General features: G+C 36.7%; 1 protein-coding gene across 1 annotated transcript in view; it reads left to right on the top strand.

Annotated features, from left to right (window-relative positions):
* Window positions 1–18131, top strand: part of Chm (CHM Rab escort protein) — a 136281-nt gene that overhangs the window by 76904 nt on the left and 41246 nt on the right. The window contains exon 9 of the mRNA XM_021153427.2: window positions 17977–18054. Within this exon, the coding sequence (XP_021009086.1) occupies window positions 17977–18054 (78 nt within the window). The remainder of the gene's footprint in view (window positions 1–17976; window positions 18055–18131) is intronic.

Below are 18131 nucleotides of genomic sequence, written 5' to 3'. Positions count from 1 at the left end.
TCAGCTCCAAACTTTGTCTCTGTAACTCCTTCCATGGGTGTTTTGTTCCCAATTCTAAGAAGGGGCAAAGTGTCCACACTTTGGTCTTCATTCTTCTTCAGTTTCATGTGTTTTGCAAATTGTATCTTGTATCTAATGTTTCAAGGGCCAACATTCTGACTGCAGTGTTTCTGTCCTTCCTGATATTTCATAATGAATATTTAATAGTCATACCACCGCAGCTCTAAGTACCTTGATTGGAGCTGCTGCTGTCTCATATCTCCTTATAGTAAGTACTTGTTCCTCTCATTGGAATGCACTCTTTGTTTATCATCATTTGTGAAGTTGGACTATATTCTTCCCCATAATTTGGTCATACATGTATCGTCATGTACTTCTTTTGCTAGTATATGTAGGTGAAAATATTACCTTTTTTACATCCCAAAAGCAAAAGTATTCATTTTGTTTCGTTTTATTTTTTATTGAATTTTATTTTTTTACTTATTCATTTTACATTCCACTCACTGCCAGCCTCCTCATTACCCCCCCCACACACACACACACATACAACCCTTCCCCTATACCCCCTCCCCTTCTCCTCTGGGCAGGTGGGGTGTCTCCCACCTCACCCTCTGCACTTAATCTCTGTGAGGCTGAGCACTTCCTCTCCCACTGATGTTAGACAGGGTAGCCCAGATAGTAGAACATATCCCACCTATAGGCAACAGCTTTTGGGATAGACCCGTTCCATTTGTTTGGAACCCTCATGAAGGCCAAGCTGCATATGTGCGGGGAGGCCTAGGTCCAGCCCTTATATATTATTTGGTTGGTAGGTTAGAGTCTGAGAGCCCAAAGGGTCCAGGTTAGTTGACTCTTGGTCTTCCTGTGGAGTTTCTATTGGCTTCGGGGCCTGTAATCTTTCCTCCTTACATAAGAGTTTCTAAGCTCCATCCACTGTTTGACTGTGGTGTCTGAATCTGTCTGAGTCAGATGCTGGGTGGATCCTCTCAGAGGACAACATGTTCCTGTCTGCAAGCATAACAATATCATTAATAGTGTCAGGGATTGGTGCTTGCACATGGGATGGGTCACAGGTGTAGGGCCGGTGATTAGTTGGCCATTTCCCCAGTCTCTACCTCATCCTCTATACCTGTATTTCTTATAGACAGGATAAACTTTGGGTTGAAAGTTTTGTGGGTGAGTTGCTGTCCCTTTTGCTCTACTGTGGTACATCTACACAATGGAATGCTGTTCAGCTATTAAAAACAAGGACATCATGAATTTTGCAGGCAAATGGATATAGCTTGAGAATATCCTGAGATAACCTAGTCCCACAATTACATGCGTGGCATGTACTCACTCATAAGTGGATATTAGCCATAAAATACAGGCACCATGTTACACTCCACAGACCCAAATGAGCTAAAGAAGAAGTAACGCCCAAGCATGGAAGCTTGGATCACACTTAGAAGAGGGAATAAAATAGTCATAAGAGGCAGATGTAGGAAGGGAAGTGGGAAAGAGGGAGATGGGGGAAGGGAATGGGGCCATTTAGTATAAGGTGTGAAGAAGAATAGGAAAAATGGCTAGATGGCCATGAAAATGAATGGAAATCTGTAACAGGGGTGAGGATATAGGGAGCTTCTCCAGGAGGAGATAGAGACCTGGAATAAGGTAGGTGCCTAAGAATCAATAGGGGTAACCTTAGCTGTAACTTGCTACATTTGGAATATGGAACCTGAAGAGGCTACCTCCCATAGCCAGGCTGGAACCCCAGTGGAGCAGTAAAGTATTATTTACTGTATTTTTTCGACATAATTGTGCTGATGCTTGAAACCAGCAAACTAAGGGAAGGCCTATAGCATATGGACTAATCAAGTATGGCCAGAAGCACTTGATCTTCTAGTTTTATAGTTTACTGTAAAAGACAACGCATCACCTAACAGTGATATAGTTTTTATTTTATATATAGAAGAGGCCAAATAACACCACAGCTTACACAGAAATCTTGTTCTATTTCTGAAATAGTTACTTGAGTAGATAGTATTTTTCCTGGGACATGTAAATTTGGAATTACGGTAATTTTTTTTTTTTTTTTTTTTTGCTTCAGTAAATTCACTGAACCCTGGTGATATTCAGAGGCAATCGAAGTAAAACAAGTACTTATGCTTTTCAGTTGTGCTTCCCTCATGCACATGCTCTTTATCACACACACACACACACACACACACAAATACAAATGTGCAAAGAAAATCATTCTGACCCTTGCATTTGGAAAGATTTCAAAGTTTCCTTAGATGTTAAGATGTAAAGATAACAATCCACCAGTCTCGACAGCTTATGCTTGAGATTCTAAGAAACACCCATTCTCTGAAACTTAACAAAGTATTATAATATATTGATATTAACCTAAGTTTGTATACCTTAAGTGTCTTTCAGAAATCAGAGCAACAAAAGACAGTCAAAAATGAAAGCTCAATGCAAGGTATTTGAGTAGCTGTGAGGTTCTTTTTGGCACAGTTCCTTCTTGTTTTACTGATGGGGTTAAATATTGAGCAGTTCTCAACCCCTCTCTATCCCAACACATAGTTCCAGGACTCATTCATTCCCAGACACGTACCCAGAGGTTTTATCAGTTTTAGCACAGATAAGAAAAGGTAGAAGCTCTGCCATGCCATTTGCTTTTTCCTTCAGTAAACACAAGGCTCTCTGCCTCTTGAAGCATCAACATATTATTAATCTAAGCATGAAGTTGTTTTTGTTTGTTTGTTTGTTTTTGTTTGTTTGTTTTTGGTTTTTCGAGACAGGGTTTCTCTGTATAGCCCTGGCTGTCCTGGAACTCACTCTGTAGACCAGGCTGGCCTCGAACTCAGAAATCTGCCTGCCTCTGCCTCCCAAGTGCTGGGATTAAAGGCATGCGCCAGCACCGCCCAGCAGCATGAAGTTCTTAATCCTTTAGTCAGATAGAGATGGTAAGTTATCATTGGTCTTGTTAGATAAAATTTGTCTTAACAACTGATAAGTGTTTCCTTATACTTTAATGAAAAATAAAAAACAGATTTTAGATGTTGGCAGAAACTGGTAGTTCTACAAATAGCTTGAGAAAATAGGGATGAGGGTGATCTAGCTGCGACATCTGATCACCAAGGTTGATTCTAGCAATCTGATTGACTGATTAGGTAGGTTCACTTTCTGCTTCACCACTACATCTCATCTCCATTTTTCCCAAAGTTGCAAATTCAGTAGAAGAGGACCATTTTCCTTCCATTATAGAGGAGGACTGGTCTTCATTCACTTAAGTGTGTAGTGCATTTCCTTCCTAGAATGCCTAAACAGGCCCCCAGATAACTTGGTAAGAATTTGAATGTCCCTTTAGGGAAAATGTAACACTAGGAAATTAATTTATCCATCCATATAGCTTGGAAATTGTTATAGTTTGTTTTCTAGTGCTGCAATAAAACATCGTGCTAATAGCAACTTGGGGATGAAGGGGTTTGTTTGACCAACATTCCCATGTCCCAGTCCATCATTGAAGGGAGTCAGTCAGGTAAGGAACTTAGACAGGAACCCAGAGTCAGGCATTGAAGCAGAGAGTGTGGAGGAACACTTCTTGCCCTTGCTTTCCATATACTCAGCTTACTTTGTTATACAACCCAGTACCATGTGCTCAGAAGTAGCAGCACTTACTGTAGGTTGGGTCCTCTCTCATCAGTCATTAACCAAGAAAATTCCCCACAGACTTGCATTCAATCTGATGGAGGTGTTTTCTCAATGGAAACTACACCCCTTACTTGGTAACTATAGTTTGTGTCAAGTTGACAGAAAACTAATTAGCACAAAAATTCCTTCAGACCAAGGGATGATTGTATTCCCTCCCTCTCTGCTTCCCACAGTCTCTCTCTTCCTCTATCTTCCATGGCCACAGACTCTGATTAGGTGGGTTCATATTCTCTCTCACCATTACATCCCCATCCTTTCCCAAGCTGCATCTTCAGTGGGAAAGGACCATTTCCCTTCCATTATAGGGGAGGACTGCTCTTCACTTAAGTGTGTAGTACATTTCCTTCCTTTTCTGTCTTGAAAATATGTACTTTGGGTCATGAGAAGGACCTAGTAGTAAAAGTCTGGTTAGTTAGTTGTTTCCTATGACCAATATATTTTTGTTTTGGTGTTTTTGAGGCCTATGAATCCTCCCTCCAACCAAATGAATTAGGTGAACTATAAAATCAGGCTCCTTGCTTTATCATATGCAAGTTTAGACTAAAAATTTTAATTTACTGAATACTCCAGTGTTTTCATAGATGTTCAAGATAAACTGGTGAAATCACATTTTATTCGAGAGAATACCGAGAGACGTAAAATAATTGGAGTGAATGTGCTGTGAGAAAAATGCTTTATTTCATGTGATATTTGTTGGAAAGGACATAGGGTAGGTGATAGTGGGTAGCAGGTATCTTAGGATGGTTACATTTGAGGGTAGTGCCAGAGTATGGTGGAACAACATCTCGCTAAATGTGAAGAAGCGGGAGTTACAGAGCTGGAATGTAGAACCTTTTCATATACACAGGGCGGGTCAGAGCACATCAGAGTAGTTAAACACTAGTGTAATATGTGGTAAAAGCCCAATGGAGGCTGTATGAAAATTGTTGCTGCCTACTTCTTTGTGGTATCACTGCACTTCTATAATTTATTATATTTAAGCTTTCAGTCTTTTGAAATATTATTTCCTGAGTTTGAGGATTGCTTTTTACTTCTGTGGGAAAATATGCATCATTTAATTTGTTTATTGGTTTGATGCGGTTGTATGATTCATCAGCTTTGATGATCAGACCTCAAGCTGAAGGGCTGGGGAACTTTAAAAAATAATAAAATGAAGCATTAAATCTAGGACACAGAATGTTCTGTGTGTAAAAATAGATTAAATAAGAATAATGTATTAATATGAGCCCTGACCATTTTTCCTCTGATCTCTCTCCAACCTCTCAGGGCCCTGTGCCCATTACTTATCTTATGGAGCATAGACAGTCTCTTTTTACCTCCAGGAAAGATGTGGTTTAAGCAGTGACCCACTGTTTCTTTTCCCCGTGCAGAACGGCACATAGTTTTAGAAGTGAAAACACTACTTTACATTTTATAATATGAGTTTAGGGACTATTTTCAGATATTCTTTGTATGTTTTTCACTTTAAAACACTAATACAGTTGAATTTTATAATTTCAGTATTAGTATAAATAAATATAATACTTTTGTAAGTAAGGTATTAGATGAAGGGATACTTTGTATTGCACTGGACTTGTCTTGTGTATATTATATCCACACAGTACAACAGATGAATGACCCTGAAGCCTATCTTCTTTCTTGTTACATTAGTTTTTAATTAAAGAAAACAACTAGTTGGAGGCAGTTACTTTCTGTGAAATGTAATGAAGATTTATTTTAGAAGTGACCTTCACTTTATTAGCTGAAGCAGTAATCAGCAGAATTAATAGAATAATCAAATTATATACAAACTCATAAATCATCTTGAATAGTGCTGTCAAAAGTTCAGCTATTAATGGGTCCTATTGTTTTGCAGCTGTATTAAAAAATTACAACTGCTGATTCCTACCTTGATAGGAACTGAAATTGCTTTTTTAAAGGCTATGTATGATGAGGGCTACAAGCCAAAATGTTTCATGACTCTTAATTGATCTATAATACTATTTGATGTCACCAGGGCAAAGTTGAAGTTCAGTCCAATGTTGGTAGGCAGTTTCAGTAAAATCTGACTCATTGTTGGAACTGTACTCTACTAATTAAGCTTATATTGCTTTCCTGTCTGTTCTTTGGGGTTAATAACATCAAAGGGTTCGGATGTACTCCAAATATACACAATCATCTGAAGAATATATTGTATGGATATTATGTTGCTTTGTGAATTTTCTTTCAGCTCTTAATTGTAGTGGCAATTTAATAACTGAACCAATCTCTAAATTTGAGTTTTTCCTGCCTTTCTGAAACAATTTCTGCGTTCTTAACTTCTATTAAAATGAGAGAAGTGAGAAATTCTCACTGAGAATTCTTGGGGCTGAGCTGTGTCTGTTTCACGTATGGAACAGTAGGTGTTGACCATGCTTGTCATAGAGTTGATTATACTGAAAAATTAGCCCTAGTAATGTTTCTGTGCAGTCAAGCATTACATTCTGCCAGAATCTATTAAAATGAAGTGAATTTGGTTTTGAAAAAAGGCCAAGGCTTGGGAAACTAGAAAACAAATGTATTTTTTTTTTTTTTAGAATAAATGTGTGATATGAGTGTTGTATATGCTCGAAAATGGCATTTTTAAATGGAAATTTTTACAAAGAAAGCCCTGCTCACAAGAATTTCTGTACTTTGTTGTCCTTAGTGAGAAACATACATTTGAGAGATCTCAGTATTCTGCTCTCTGTTTCAGTATCTTTGTGCTAATTTGAGAACTGCAAAACTTATGTAAAGTGTGAAGATTATTTTGATATTAACTGGCAGGTAACTAAAAAAGTAACTTTAAGATATTTTGAAATGTGTGAACATTCTAAATAGGTATAGATTCATAATGAAGTTTAAATTTTAATTAATCTTAGATTTTTTAATCTAAAGAAAAAATGATTTAAGTCAGAAATCACAGACGTTTCTAAAAGTCCTTTATTGCTAGAATAGAATGGATATGAAAAATCCCTATTGATTTTTCATTAAAAAAAAAGAAGAAAATGGCCATCTCAGGGCATAAAGTACAATTTTCTATTTCTATATATTTTAAGTTTATTTGTATCATGTATATGGTGGAGGTCAGGTGGGAGCCCAGGTCTGTATCTGGTGTCTTTCTGTGTCCCTCCCTGTTCACCTCATTTTTTGAGACAAGTCTCAAATGTGGGACATGATGGTTACCTAGCCAGAAAGCTGTTGGGACCATCTTCCCAGCCCCCTTTCTAAGTCTTTCAAAGATAGTTAAGTGAATACACACGTCATCTCTTTGATTTTTTTTTTTCCCAGTTCATGCATCATTCAAGTATCCATTTGCCTAAAAACCTTCCACCTTTTCTTATGTTTTTCTGCTTTTTATTTTATTTTCCTTTTTTCTTTATTTTTGAGTTTGAGGCAGGGCCTGTATGATGCAGACCTGATTGTCCTGGAACTCTACGGAGACCAGGCTGTCCTCCCACTCACAGAGATCATGCTAACTCTGCTTCCTGAGTGTTGGGATTAAGGCATACACCTTGCCTGGCCTTTTCCCTGCTTTTCAAACTCTGTCCCTCTACTGAAACAATTTTAGTCTCAAATTACTCTACTTCGTAGGTCTTCAACAATCTCTGACCATTGGAAACAATCTACTTTTTAGGCAAGCAGATTAAGCTCTTGCAGGCTCTATAATAGAGAACCTTTTCAAAAGTTTCCTTTTCTTCTTAAATTCTGTACCTCCTCTACTGAATGCATACTGACTTCCTTTTCCTCTAAACTGCCTTGTGTAATCAGGACTGTACAACAAGTCCTGAGAGTTTCGTCTTTAGTATTCCTCCAATTATTACATGAACACCATCTTTCTTATGCTTACCAGAAAGCTAAACCTATGAATTATTCTTTCATACTCATTCTAAAGTTAGAAGAGTTGAGAAACTGTGGCAGGGTGGGTAGTAAGGAGTAACTGCTTGATTTGTTTTCAGACAGATGTCCACCCGTAGGTGAATAGCAGCTGACCTCTGTCATTTCAGTCCCTGGCTAAGGAGGTCTGAAGGCCTTAACTAGGATTTGCCTAACACAGCTGGACACTCTTTGTTTTTCTTTGACTATATAACTTCATGTATACTATCAAAGGATAAAACATGAAAATACTGTGTCTGGGGTCACAAACAAACATCTGGGTCCTGATGGAGTTTTGAATCATCTCACTTTAATATGGTAACATTGTTTTGAACTCCTGCTTTAAGAGGGGGCGGTTAAAGGAAATGAGTTGCCATATGGGTAGAAAAGTTATACAAGAAATTGCTCAGGAATGACAGAGCATTAAGGCAAACAATTAATTGAGCATGAGAGTCAGCTTTCTAATAAATAACCGAAGAGTGAAATTCTTGGATGTAGAATCCACAGGAGGAAAGGTTTTTGTGAGAGAATTATACTTTGACATTCCAAAAGTTCTTTGACATGGGTAAATAAGATGTGACGAACAGGGAGCCAGTGAACATTTGAATTTTCAAAACACCTTTGATAACATTTTAACATCAAAGACCACATTTAAAAATAAATGCTCTCTCACCATGGGGTTGGGGGTAATGTTCATGCATATAGATCTGGTTTAGACATGGGAAGGAAGGAATGAGGGAGGGAGAGAGGGAGGGAGGGGATGGTTTAATTGAGCTGTTACTACTTGCACAGTGAGCTTTTTATAGAAACAATGTTTACTGTTTTTTTTTTTTATTATGAACTATTTTTCTAAATGATAGGGAGTTAGCATCGTAACTTCCCACTGAACTGGTTATCTGCTTTCCAGTTTATAGTCAAAACATAGGCATTTATTATAGACATAGTAAATTTCAAAATTGAGGAATATTAACTAAAGGATGATTTCATAAGTACCATGTGGAATAGGTAGGAAAATAACATGAACAGCTCTCTGCACACTTTCCAAATAGTGAAAGGGATCTGGAAGTTATTATACAGGTCAGAAGATTGGAGTTTTGGCTAATCACTAAATTTTTATTTAATTTGTTTTTATCAAGAGTTTAAACTTAACATAAAAAAATCATGATTTTGTTATGGCATTTTAAGAAAAATATGGAATTATACATTGTACTTATTTTTCTTCATTCCCCACTGCCTCCCTTCCTGCCTTCTCTTGCTGCTAATTCCTTGTCACCCATAGAGTTCCATGTCTGCTCTCCTGTTACATAGATTCCCTTACCTTGGCCTTTCCCTCCCAACTTTATTAGCTCTTCTCTGATCTCGTAGCCTCCTTTTTACTTGTATGTCCTGCACATGCGTGCACACAATTTCATGCATACACAATATTAAATTTATATTTATCTAAGGAAAAGTATTGATATTTATCTTTCTGCATCTGGCAAACTACACTTAACAAAATGATCTCAAACTGCCCATTTTCCTGCTGCCATAAGGAAAGCACATAACAAACAATGCCTGGGAGGATGTAGGAAAGAATAACCTATATGCATTGCTGGTGGAAATGTATACGTACTGCCACTGTGTAAGTTAGGATGGAGGTTCCTTAAGAAACTGAACATAAAAGAACATATGGCAGTTAGTGACTGCTGAGAAAGAGACAACCAGTCTTCTCTAGGAAGAGTCCTTTAATTGGTTAACCAGTACTAAGTGGTTATCTGTTAAATCATATGCATATGAGTAACAGTAAACAGATTCTCTCTCTCTCTCTCTCTCTCTCTCTCTCTCTCTCATGTGCATGCACGTGTGTGCACACTCATGGGTATACATGTAATAATCATTAGAGAAAGTATCATAAGTGAGAATACAGGCATCACAGTAATAAAAGGTAATGAAATTGAGAAAGAGTGAGGGGGGATCAAAGAGGAGGTAGAGGGGGAAAGAAAGATGGTGGAGATGATGTTAATAGTATTTATGTATGAAGTTCTCAACAAAATTTTAAAAATTAAAAAAAAAACATGGAAGTAGAACTATCATTCAACTCTAACACCCTTGAATATATAATTGAAGGACTATTAAACTAAAATATCACAGAGCTACCTACGTATGCCTGTTGTTATTATACTGCTCACAATAGGAAATAAATAGGTTTAGATGTCCTGCAGCAGATAATAAATGTGGTGCATATATACAGGAAAATTTAGTTGTCATATAGCTTAGGTCATTTTTGTTTCTGCACTCAAATTTGGATCACTAGTTAGCAAAATGGAAAAATAAAGTTTCACATAAGGATTACTCGAACCAGAAATGTACTGGTTTATCCTGTACACTGCCATACCCGAGAAAGACTCAGAGAGAAGATACTGACCAAAGGCAATTGAATATTAGTCTGCCGAGGTTTTTTTTATATATTTGAATTTAAAAGTTCTTTAAAATAATTTTTAGTAGATCTGCCACTATAAAACTATGATGCTGTTAGTGATAGGTGTTTTGACTGAAAAGTTAAATATTACTAAGAGTATGTCTCCTCCTGTTGGTATCACTATAATAAGCTATATTAAGGAGTTTACTAAGTTGTGAGAGTCGGAGCACTTGTACAAGCATATGAACTGAAGATCTGTAGCCTAGCATAGGTCGAAGCATATAAATTGACCCCCAATTTTTGAAAGGCTTTATTTTTTAAGGCTTGAATGATGACTGGTGTTCTATAATTTATGCTAAGTTATTCTGAACCCCTGGTGCAGTTATTAATAGAGATCTGTTTCTGTCATCCAATACATAGTTTTATTGTGACTTTCCTATAGAAGGTTAAATTTAAGGACAGCTGGAAAAGCTAGGCAAAAAGTGAATATATCATCTACAGAATGGCACCAAGAACAGAAGATGCAAGATATATGGCTAAGATGTATGAAATAAAGGCAGTTTCTGGGAGTGAGTTTTTTGAAGGCTCTGCATTCTCTTTGGGCAGCTTTTTCTAAGTTAAGCATGATGATTATGCCTTGTAAGAGTGACTGCAGTGACTAAAGGGCAGCCTGTTTGCCCACAGCTTGATTTCCTTGGGACTGAAATCTGTCTGAGCAGCCCCACTGAATCAAGATACATGTACCTGATAATTTATTAAGTTATCAAGAATTCTGTGTTCTTCCTAACCCATGGTGACTTCTTCAAAGAACATAAACTAATCTGTGTATACCCCATGTGGAAATGAGTGTATGTACAGTGTTAAGTACTGATGTTGATAAAGGGCCAAGAGACAGTGCTTATTGGTAATGGTAGCCGTTAACTTTCTCTAGTAATCACTCATCTCTGGATAGAAGATTAAAGTAAGTGTCCCTAGATGCTTCTTCACAGCAATGCCTGTGCAGGAGGCTGATCAGGCTTGAGAAGGTGCATTTAGTTATTACATGTTTCAAGGGAGACACTATGCTTAGACCTTTATTAGTTTCTTTGAACTGTTCTTTGGGAATCAACATTCTATATCCAGTTCTTTGGCAGATGTATCTTACTTATTTGTGGCCCCAGTCTCTCTACTTCCTTGTCTCCATCGTCACTACTATGCTTCAGGTTGTTTTCATCACTCATTCCATTGATGGATGACATCACTAGCCTTTCCCCCTTCTCTCATCCTTTTGATGATTTTTTTTTTCATTAAGTAGCAAAGACCATCTTTAAAAAGCAGACAAACTAACTAGAAATCCAATATTTTTTTTTTCCTGAGAAGAAATAAACAACTGTCTTTTTACCCCAGAAAGGGTACCAATGTCAGACCGAAATATGAATCCCTCCCCTCCCAAGGTTAACACAATGGAATCAGTAGATTTAATTGGGTTTGCCTTTATGAACATCAATGATGGGTTTATCTGTAGAAACATGGATAACTTTTGGGTGGCGACAAGAAGGGAGGAAAAAAAATGCCCCAATTCTGGCCTTGTATTATCAGATCCCTTGCTTCTTTTGTGATATCACTTTATGTAATTTTTATCCCCTATATTGTAGCCCTATTAGTCATTGTTTTGCTCTTTCAAATACATTGAGCCATGTTATACCACAGGTGCTGGTGGCGATTTGCTCTGGTTGAAATATTCTTCCTCCACATCTTCACATGGTCACATGCTTCTGTTTATTTGATTCTTTGCTCAAATATCAGTTCAGTTTGTCTTACGCTCTCATTCCCAAAGCATATTCATCTTAAATTGTTTTAATGCTGTCAGGAATCTAGTTGTTTCATTGCCTGTTTTTTACACTTGAAAAGTTACATACCAGCAGGGACAGCTTTGTTTTTGGTTTTGTATCCTAACTGATTAGGCTCATATCTACTGGACAGTAGGCCTAATTCCATAAATATTTGGGAATGAAGAGACAAATGTCAGTGCATGTTGTGATCAACACAAACAGTACCATCGGCCCATTACATATCTCTTTCTGGAAGATGGTTGCATTGACCAGGTGCCTATGTTGTTTAAATGCTAGTAGGAGAGAAAATACAGACCATGAACAACTCAAGCAGATTGCTACACACTTTGATCAATGTAGGCCAGCAATTCGCCATAGGTCATGGAATCTGAAAACTTTGTCTCTTCACTTCAGGAGGTAGTAGCTAACAAGCTACAATATAGTGACCACTTAGGATGTTCAAGGCACCCCACTTTGCCTTAATTCATTCAACTCTGTAAACAACTCTGTGTGATAAGTTATGATCGCCATTTTATTATCTCAAGAACTGAAACATAGTCACAGAACTAGTAAATGAGAAACAAAGAGGACACAGACACTGTGACTCCATAGCTGATGTCCATATTGATTCCATAGCCATCTCCAAAAGCTGATCTCTGTGATTTGCATATTGTGACTACAGTTGGACACTTGATTCCTAATGACCTGAAAGGTTTAATGGTGATGACTATTGCTTGACAAACCAGCTGCCTTCAGGTTCTGTCACTTTGATCAATATTATGAGTGGCTTGTCAGTTTTGCTATACTACATCGCTGTGAATAGAACACATTGTTGAGTATTTTTGTTGGTGACATCATTATTTCTTTTTGGTTTCATTTTTTTATCCTGTTGAATTTAGTCAATAATGGACAGTAAAAGATGGAGACTAGGGTAGGATTGTAGAGATATTGTTTTTCTTGAGGGATTACATTTGATTCTAGGGCAATAGGAAGTTCAAAGTTGGGCTGGGTGAAAAAGTGGCTTAAATATTAGATGGAATTTTGGGGAGAAATGGTGCTGTGACTCTCATCTTACCCACTTTTACCTTTCTGGAAGATAGACCCACAGCAACAAAAATATGGAGCATTCATTTGTGACACCAGTTGGAAGGATACTAAATGCCAGGAAAGGGTAAGAAGTTAAGAATCATGGTGTAATTGAGATTGCAATAAGTAGTATAATTTGAATCAGTAAGCACAATGTAGTTGTATACTTATACATGTTGTATATAATCCATACACGTGCCATGTGGTGTGTAATAAATAGTAAGACTAAAGGTGTGTAAATATAAGAAGCACTAAGACTTTTGTCCTTTTATGTACGTGTATATAAAGTAGACACAGGTCCATGTAGTTCTCTTCTACACTCATGTTTCAGACTGGCCTGTACTCAGTGAACATGATAGAAAGCTCTGTGTGTAGTTTTAAATATATTGCTCTAATACATGTTTATCTATGCATGCAGTTAGAAGAAACACTGTCAAATGTTGTGCAGACACAGTGCTGAATTATATACCATGATATTTAGGAGACATACTTAGGGGCATTGTGGTTTTATCAATGTACTGTGCAATCTGGGTGTAGCTAAGGTACACTGACAGTGATCAATGGTTAGGTTTTTCTCTTCTATCCTTTTTGCAAATGACGTGATATGTGTTCAATGAGAAAAGTTTAATCTTTTTGGAGGAGCAAAAAGATCCAATATTTATAGTATGTCAGTAGATTTTTCCTTTAGTTCCTCAATACCTATACACTTACTAAACCAGGTAATTTTTGATGAAATATGGAGGCCTCTTGTAGCCTAAATTTCCCCAAATGAAGAACATTCATTTGGGCTTTGAGTCTAGTTCAGCTTATCTGTGGGAAGTAGACCAGTGATGTTTCATGTGGTGAACTCTTTGATTATTAGCAGGAAATCGACAGTGAAGATGGTGTCAACCACCTTGGTCATGACTTCCTGTGTATCAGTACTCTCTTGCCAAAATCAGAAGGCTGAATAGCACATGGCAAATGCAGCTAAACAGTCCACCACCAGGAAGATTATTTTTTCTAAATCTCATTAGAATCTGTTAGATTATAATGTCTTAACATCAGATATACTAACAAATATTACTGCACAATTTGTCATCCTATTGGTGAGCAAAATTAACAGGAAGAAAGACTGTCCTACATAAAATGTATAGTCTACAGGTTCTTAACCATGTGGAATTTTGCTTAGTGGCTCTATTATGTCCTTAACTGCATTATTCTAATTTTCTCAGTGTAAAAATAAATACAGGTTTTCTTGTGCACTGATGTTGTATACCAGAAGAATATTACCTAACCCCTACTCTACTGTGGCTTAGCTGCTTATGTGCATCTAAAAGAATTCAATTTGGAAAGACATGAAAATATTAAATCCTATTCAATGAATGTCATTTATCTCCACCATTGATAATTTTCATTATGTCCTATATAGATTATGAACTACTTTTCAATACAGACTAAAATAAATGACATCAATATACTCAAGATTTGCCAAATCTCAAAATGTGGCTGCATTTACTTTAACTACTTTTTAAAGCTTTACTCATTTTTATTTCTATGTATATCTGTGTGCCTCCATATTTGCAGCATGTGCATGTAGTTTTCTGGGGAGACTAGAAGAGGGTATCAGATGGCCTTGCTCTTGGAGTTATAAATGATTCTGAGCCTCCTGATATAGGTGCTGAGAACCAAACCTCTGAAAGAGCAGTAAAGAAACTAAGCAACTGATTTTCTTCACTGTAACTTTCATTCTCTACTTTCCTAGATACTACTCCAGTGTATTTACTTCTAGTTTCCTCTTAAGTTTTGTACATTACATATTTATGTATCGTTTTGATGTATAGCAAGATTTTTGTATATGAAGTTGATTTTTTTTAAATAAATGATGCCAGTCAGGAGTGTTCTTTCCAAAATTTCTGTTGTGAATCAGCTTTTGCATTTTAAAAATACAACAACTAGTAGAAGAGATTAGCATTCATGAATTTTTATTATTTATGCTGTTCCCTTGTATGATATGAGAATTTGGACAGTTGTTTGTATGTTTATAGGGTATAGTCATCACAAACTATTCACACTTCTAAAGCCAAATGCATAGTTGTTAGTTTTCCAAGGTTGACCTCAGGTATAATACTTAGTTTGATGGACTTCTTTAAAGTTGGTATGTAATAGTTTTGTTCATTAGAGAGAATGGATATAGAACTAAGTTATGCAAGGCTTATGGGGCAGAGCACTAAGGAATTCCAAATTGTAGTTTCTACCATGTTTCCTCACTGAAAGATCAGAATATTATATCTCTCCAAATGCAGGTATATGACCAATATGTATGGTCAACCAAGAAAACTCAACTTGACCATCAGTTTTTTCAACTTTTTTTTTTTCCTGAAACTTCAAAACTTAGGCACAGCTTCCCTTGTAGCTGAGATCAATATCCACCCTTTTGGAGTTTAGTTGATATTTATCAAATGACCCAAAGTTCTTACTCCAAATCAAACTGTTGACCTGACCACTCCCATCCTAAAAACTATCTGGTCCACCCTGTCCTGTCCCTAAATTGGTTACTTAAAGCTATCTTTTGAACCAGTATCTCTAGGGAAACAAACAAACAAAAAACCAAAAAAACCACTTCTTTCAGGCCTGACATTTAGAGGGCATAGAGATGACCCCCCAGAAGGTGGAAACCATGGCTAGATCTTAGATCTTCTTTAGTTAAACTAAAATTACTTATTGCACATATAAATGTTAATTTGTTTGTGAATTCTCCTCTAGACATGTTGGATTTATATTGGTACATAAACCCACTATTTTAAAATGAACATATGAGTAATTCCGAATATCATATACTTTATATCTTCTTTACACATATTACTTTGTTTATTCTTCAAATGGGATAGCATTGGAAATGTAATTGAGGAAAATACGTAATAAAAAATAAATAAATTAAAAAAAAAAGAAGGCAAAAAAAAAAAATAAAAGCTACCTGTAAATTTTTGGGTAGAACTTAAAATACTGATTCATCATGTCACCAGGAATTAGTAAAAAAAAAAAAAAGAAGAAGCTTATGTGAATAAATGGCAATATAGGGCTGGTGTGGAGCTCATTATCCTATTTCCATGGTCACACAGCTGGTATGTGGCATAGTTGGCATATGAAGCCAGGCAGTCAAAATTCTTCCTTAACCCCTATGCCTAAAATGTGCAGGAAGAAAAAGTTGTACATATCTTCCATGCGTATAGCTAGGATTACCTAACATATTTAAGCAGCAGTAAGATTTGCTACTCTGAAAAGTATGCATTTTCAACTTTACTGTAACAAATTTTTATTTTTACTGAAAGATTTAATAACTACTATTGCGTCTCTACATCTTTTCTTAACTATTACTTACCTTTTACCTTTCTTTTTTTTTTTTTTACATGTTTAAATGTTTAAAGTTCTATATTTTGTCGATTGTAGGCTGAGTTTTATGTTTTCTTGGAGAATCTGTCTCTGACTCATATCTTCCTATATTCTTGTCTAGTGTTGCTTCTCAGACTTAACACTTGTACCTTTCCTGGAATTGCTTCTGAACACAGTGTGAATCAGAGATGATTCTTCTGATAAATATAACCTGTTGTCCCCAAATCTTCTTGCCACGGCCCATTTTACCCTGGTTCATTTCCATGTATACATATACCTATATGTTAACTTTCTTTGTCTGCTCTAACTGACTCAATAGGATAAAACACCACCAATTTATTATCTTACATTCCTGGAGGTCAGCAGTCTGAAAGAGACCAGCAGGGCTGCATTCCTTCTTAGGGCATGAAGGAAAGCTCTGTTCCTTTCTTTTTCTAGTTTAAAAAGGCCACCTGCATTCTTTGGCATGTGACCACCTTATACAAACAGCATCACTCTGACCTCTACAATCATCTGCACGTCCATGTGTCTGACTTTAACCTTCTTGTTTCTTCTTTTGAAGCCCTTGTAATTGTGTTGTGCTCACCAGGATTATCTGATTGCAGGAACCCTAATGTTATGTAATTGTAAAGTCCTTGATGCCATGCAATCTCTACAATTAGGGTGTGGACATGTACTGGTGTGAATATTCAGTCTACCATACTTCCTGATATTGCATTGTTCTTTTTTCACATTTTTGATTAATTCATTTTAAGCATACCTATAACCTCTATTTTGTCTAAATAAGGACTCAGACCTTGAGTCCTGCTTTAACTTGTGTCTGCAAATTCTCACTTAGGGCTTGGTATGTTTCTTTCAGTGCTGTGTAATTGTAGGGTTTAAAAGTCATCACTGTGGGACTCTTAAACTGTGAAAGTAGTTGAAATCTAGAATTATCATTTACCCAGAGCCATCTTTCTTGATATTTTCTTGGTAATGGTGTAATTTCAAATTTATGTCGTCTGTGAGTGTAGCACCCTGATTCTAATACAGAGGTATAAGCTTCCTCTACCCTGAGCTTAGACAAATCAGCATTCTGTTTGTCTCCCTGCCCCAGTAGGGAGTTCATGTCTTTCCTCAGTCATTTTACAGAGGTGTATTTCTATAACTAATCAAATGTCATGAAAGATGATTTCCTTTTCTGCTTTGTTTCCTGTCCAGATCTTAAAGCTTGTTCTTCCTAAATGGGTGTTGATTAGCCAACGGACGCAGTATACTCCTTACAGCATCTGCTGCACTCACTCATGCTGTGTTCTGAGGTTTTAGTTTCTAGTTAGCTCTGGCTCCTAGACATTTGCTTACCTCTATAGTACCTGACATCTTCTAAAGCCTTCCTTGCTCAGCCTTTCTTTCCCCTTCTCTGAGTATCTCATGTATTTCCTCGGAAGGATGCTTTATGCACCTTAGAAATGCAGGAGCTCATTTTAGGGGGACATTTAACTCTTGCTTAGGAACACTTTCAACTTGGTTACAATTTTAGATATCAATATTATACTATTAATAGGGATTCCTTTGTTGCATAAAGAAATTGCTAATATTACATTACATCTGAGAAATTTTAATATAGATAGTGAACATTATATATGATCAGATTTCTTTTTTTTTGTAATGCCAATTAATATGTGTTAGATACCTAAATATTTTTACCTTAGTTTCAACCCAATTATCCTAATTCTCATATTTCTGTTCTCTTTCCAGAATGTGTGCTGTGTTTGGTGGAATCTATTGTCTTCGCCATTCTGTACAGTGCCTTGTAGTGGACAAAGAATCCAGAAAGTAAGGATGCTATAAGTAACCTTCTTATATTTATACACCAGACAGCGGTGAATAATATAGAAGTTGCTTTTTTAAAA

This window comes from Mus caroli, chromosome X, assembly GCF_900094665.2.
Source record: "Mus caroli chromosome X, CAROLI_EIJ_v1.1, whole genome shotgun sequence".
Lineage (NCBI taxonomy): Eukaryota > Metazoa > Chordata > Mammalia > Rodentia > Muridae > Mus > Mus caroli.
Note: the sequence above shows the minus strand (reverse complement) of the source record. Positions and strands in the feature narration are given on the sequence as shown.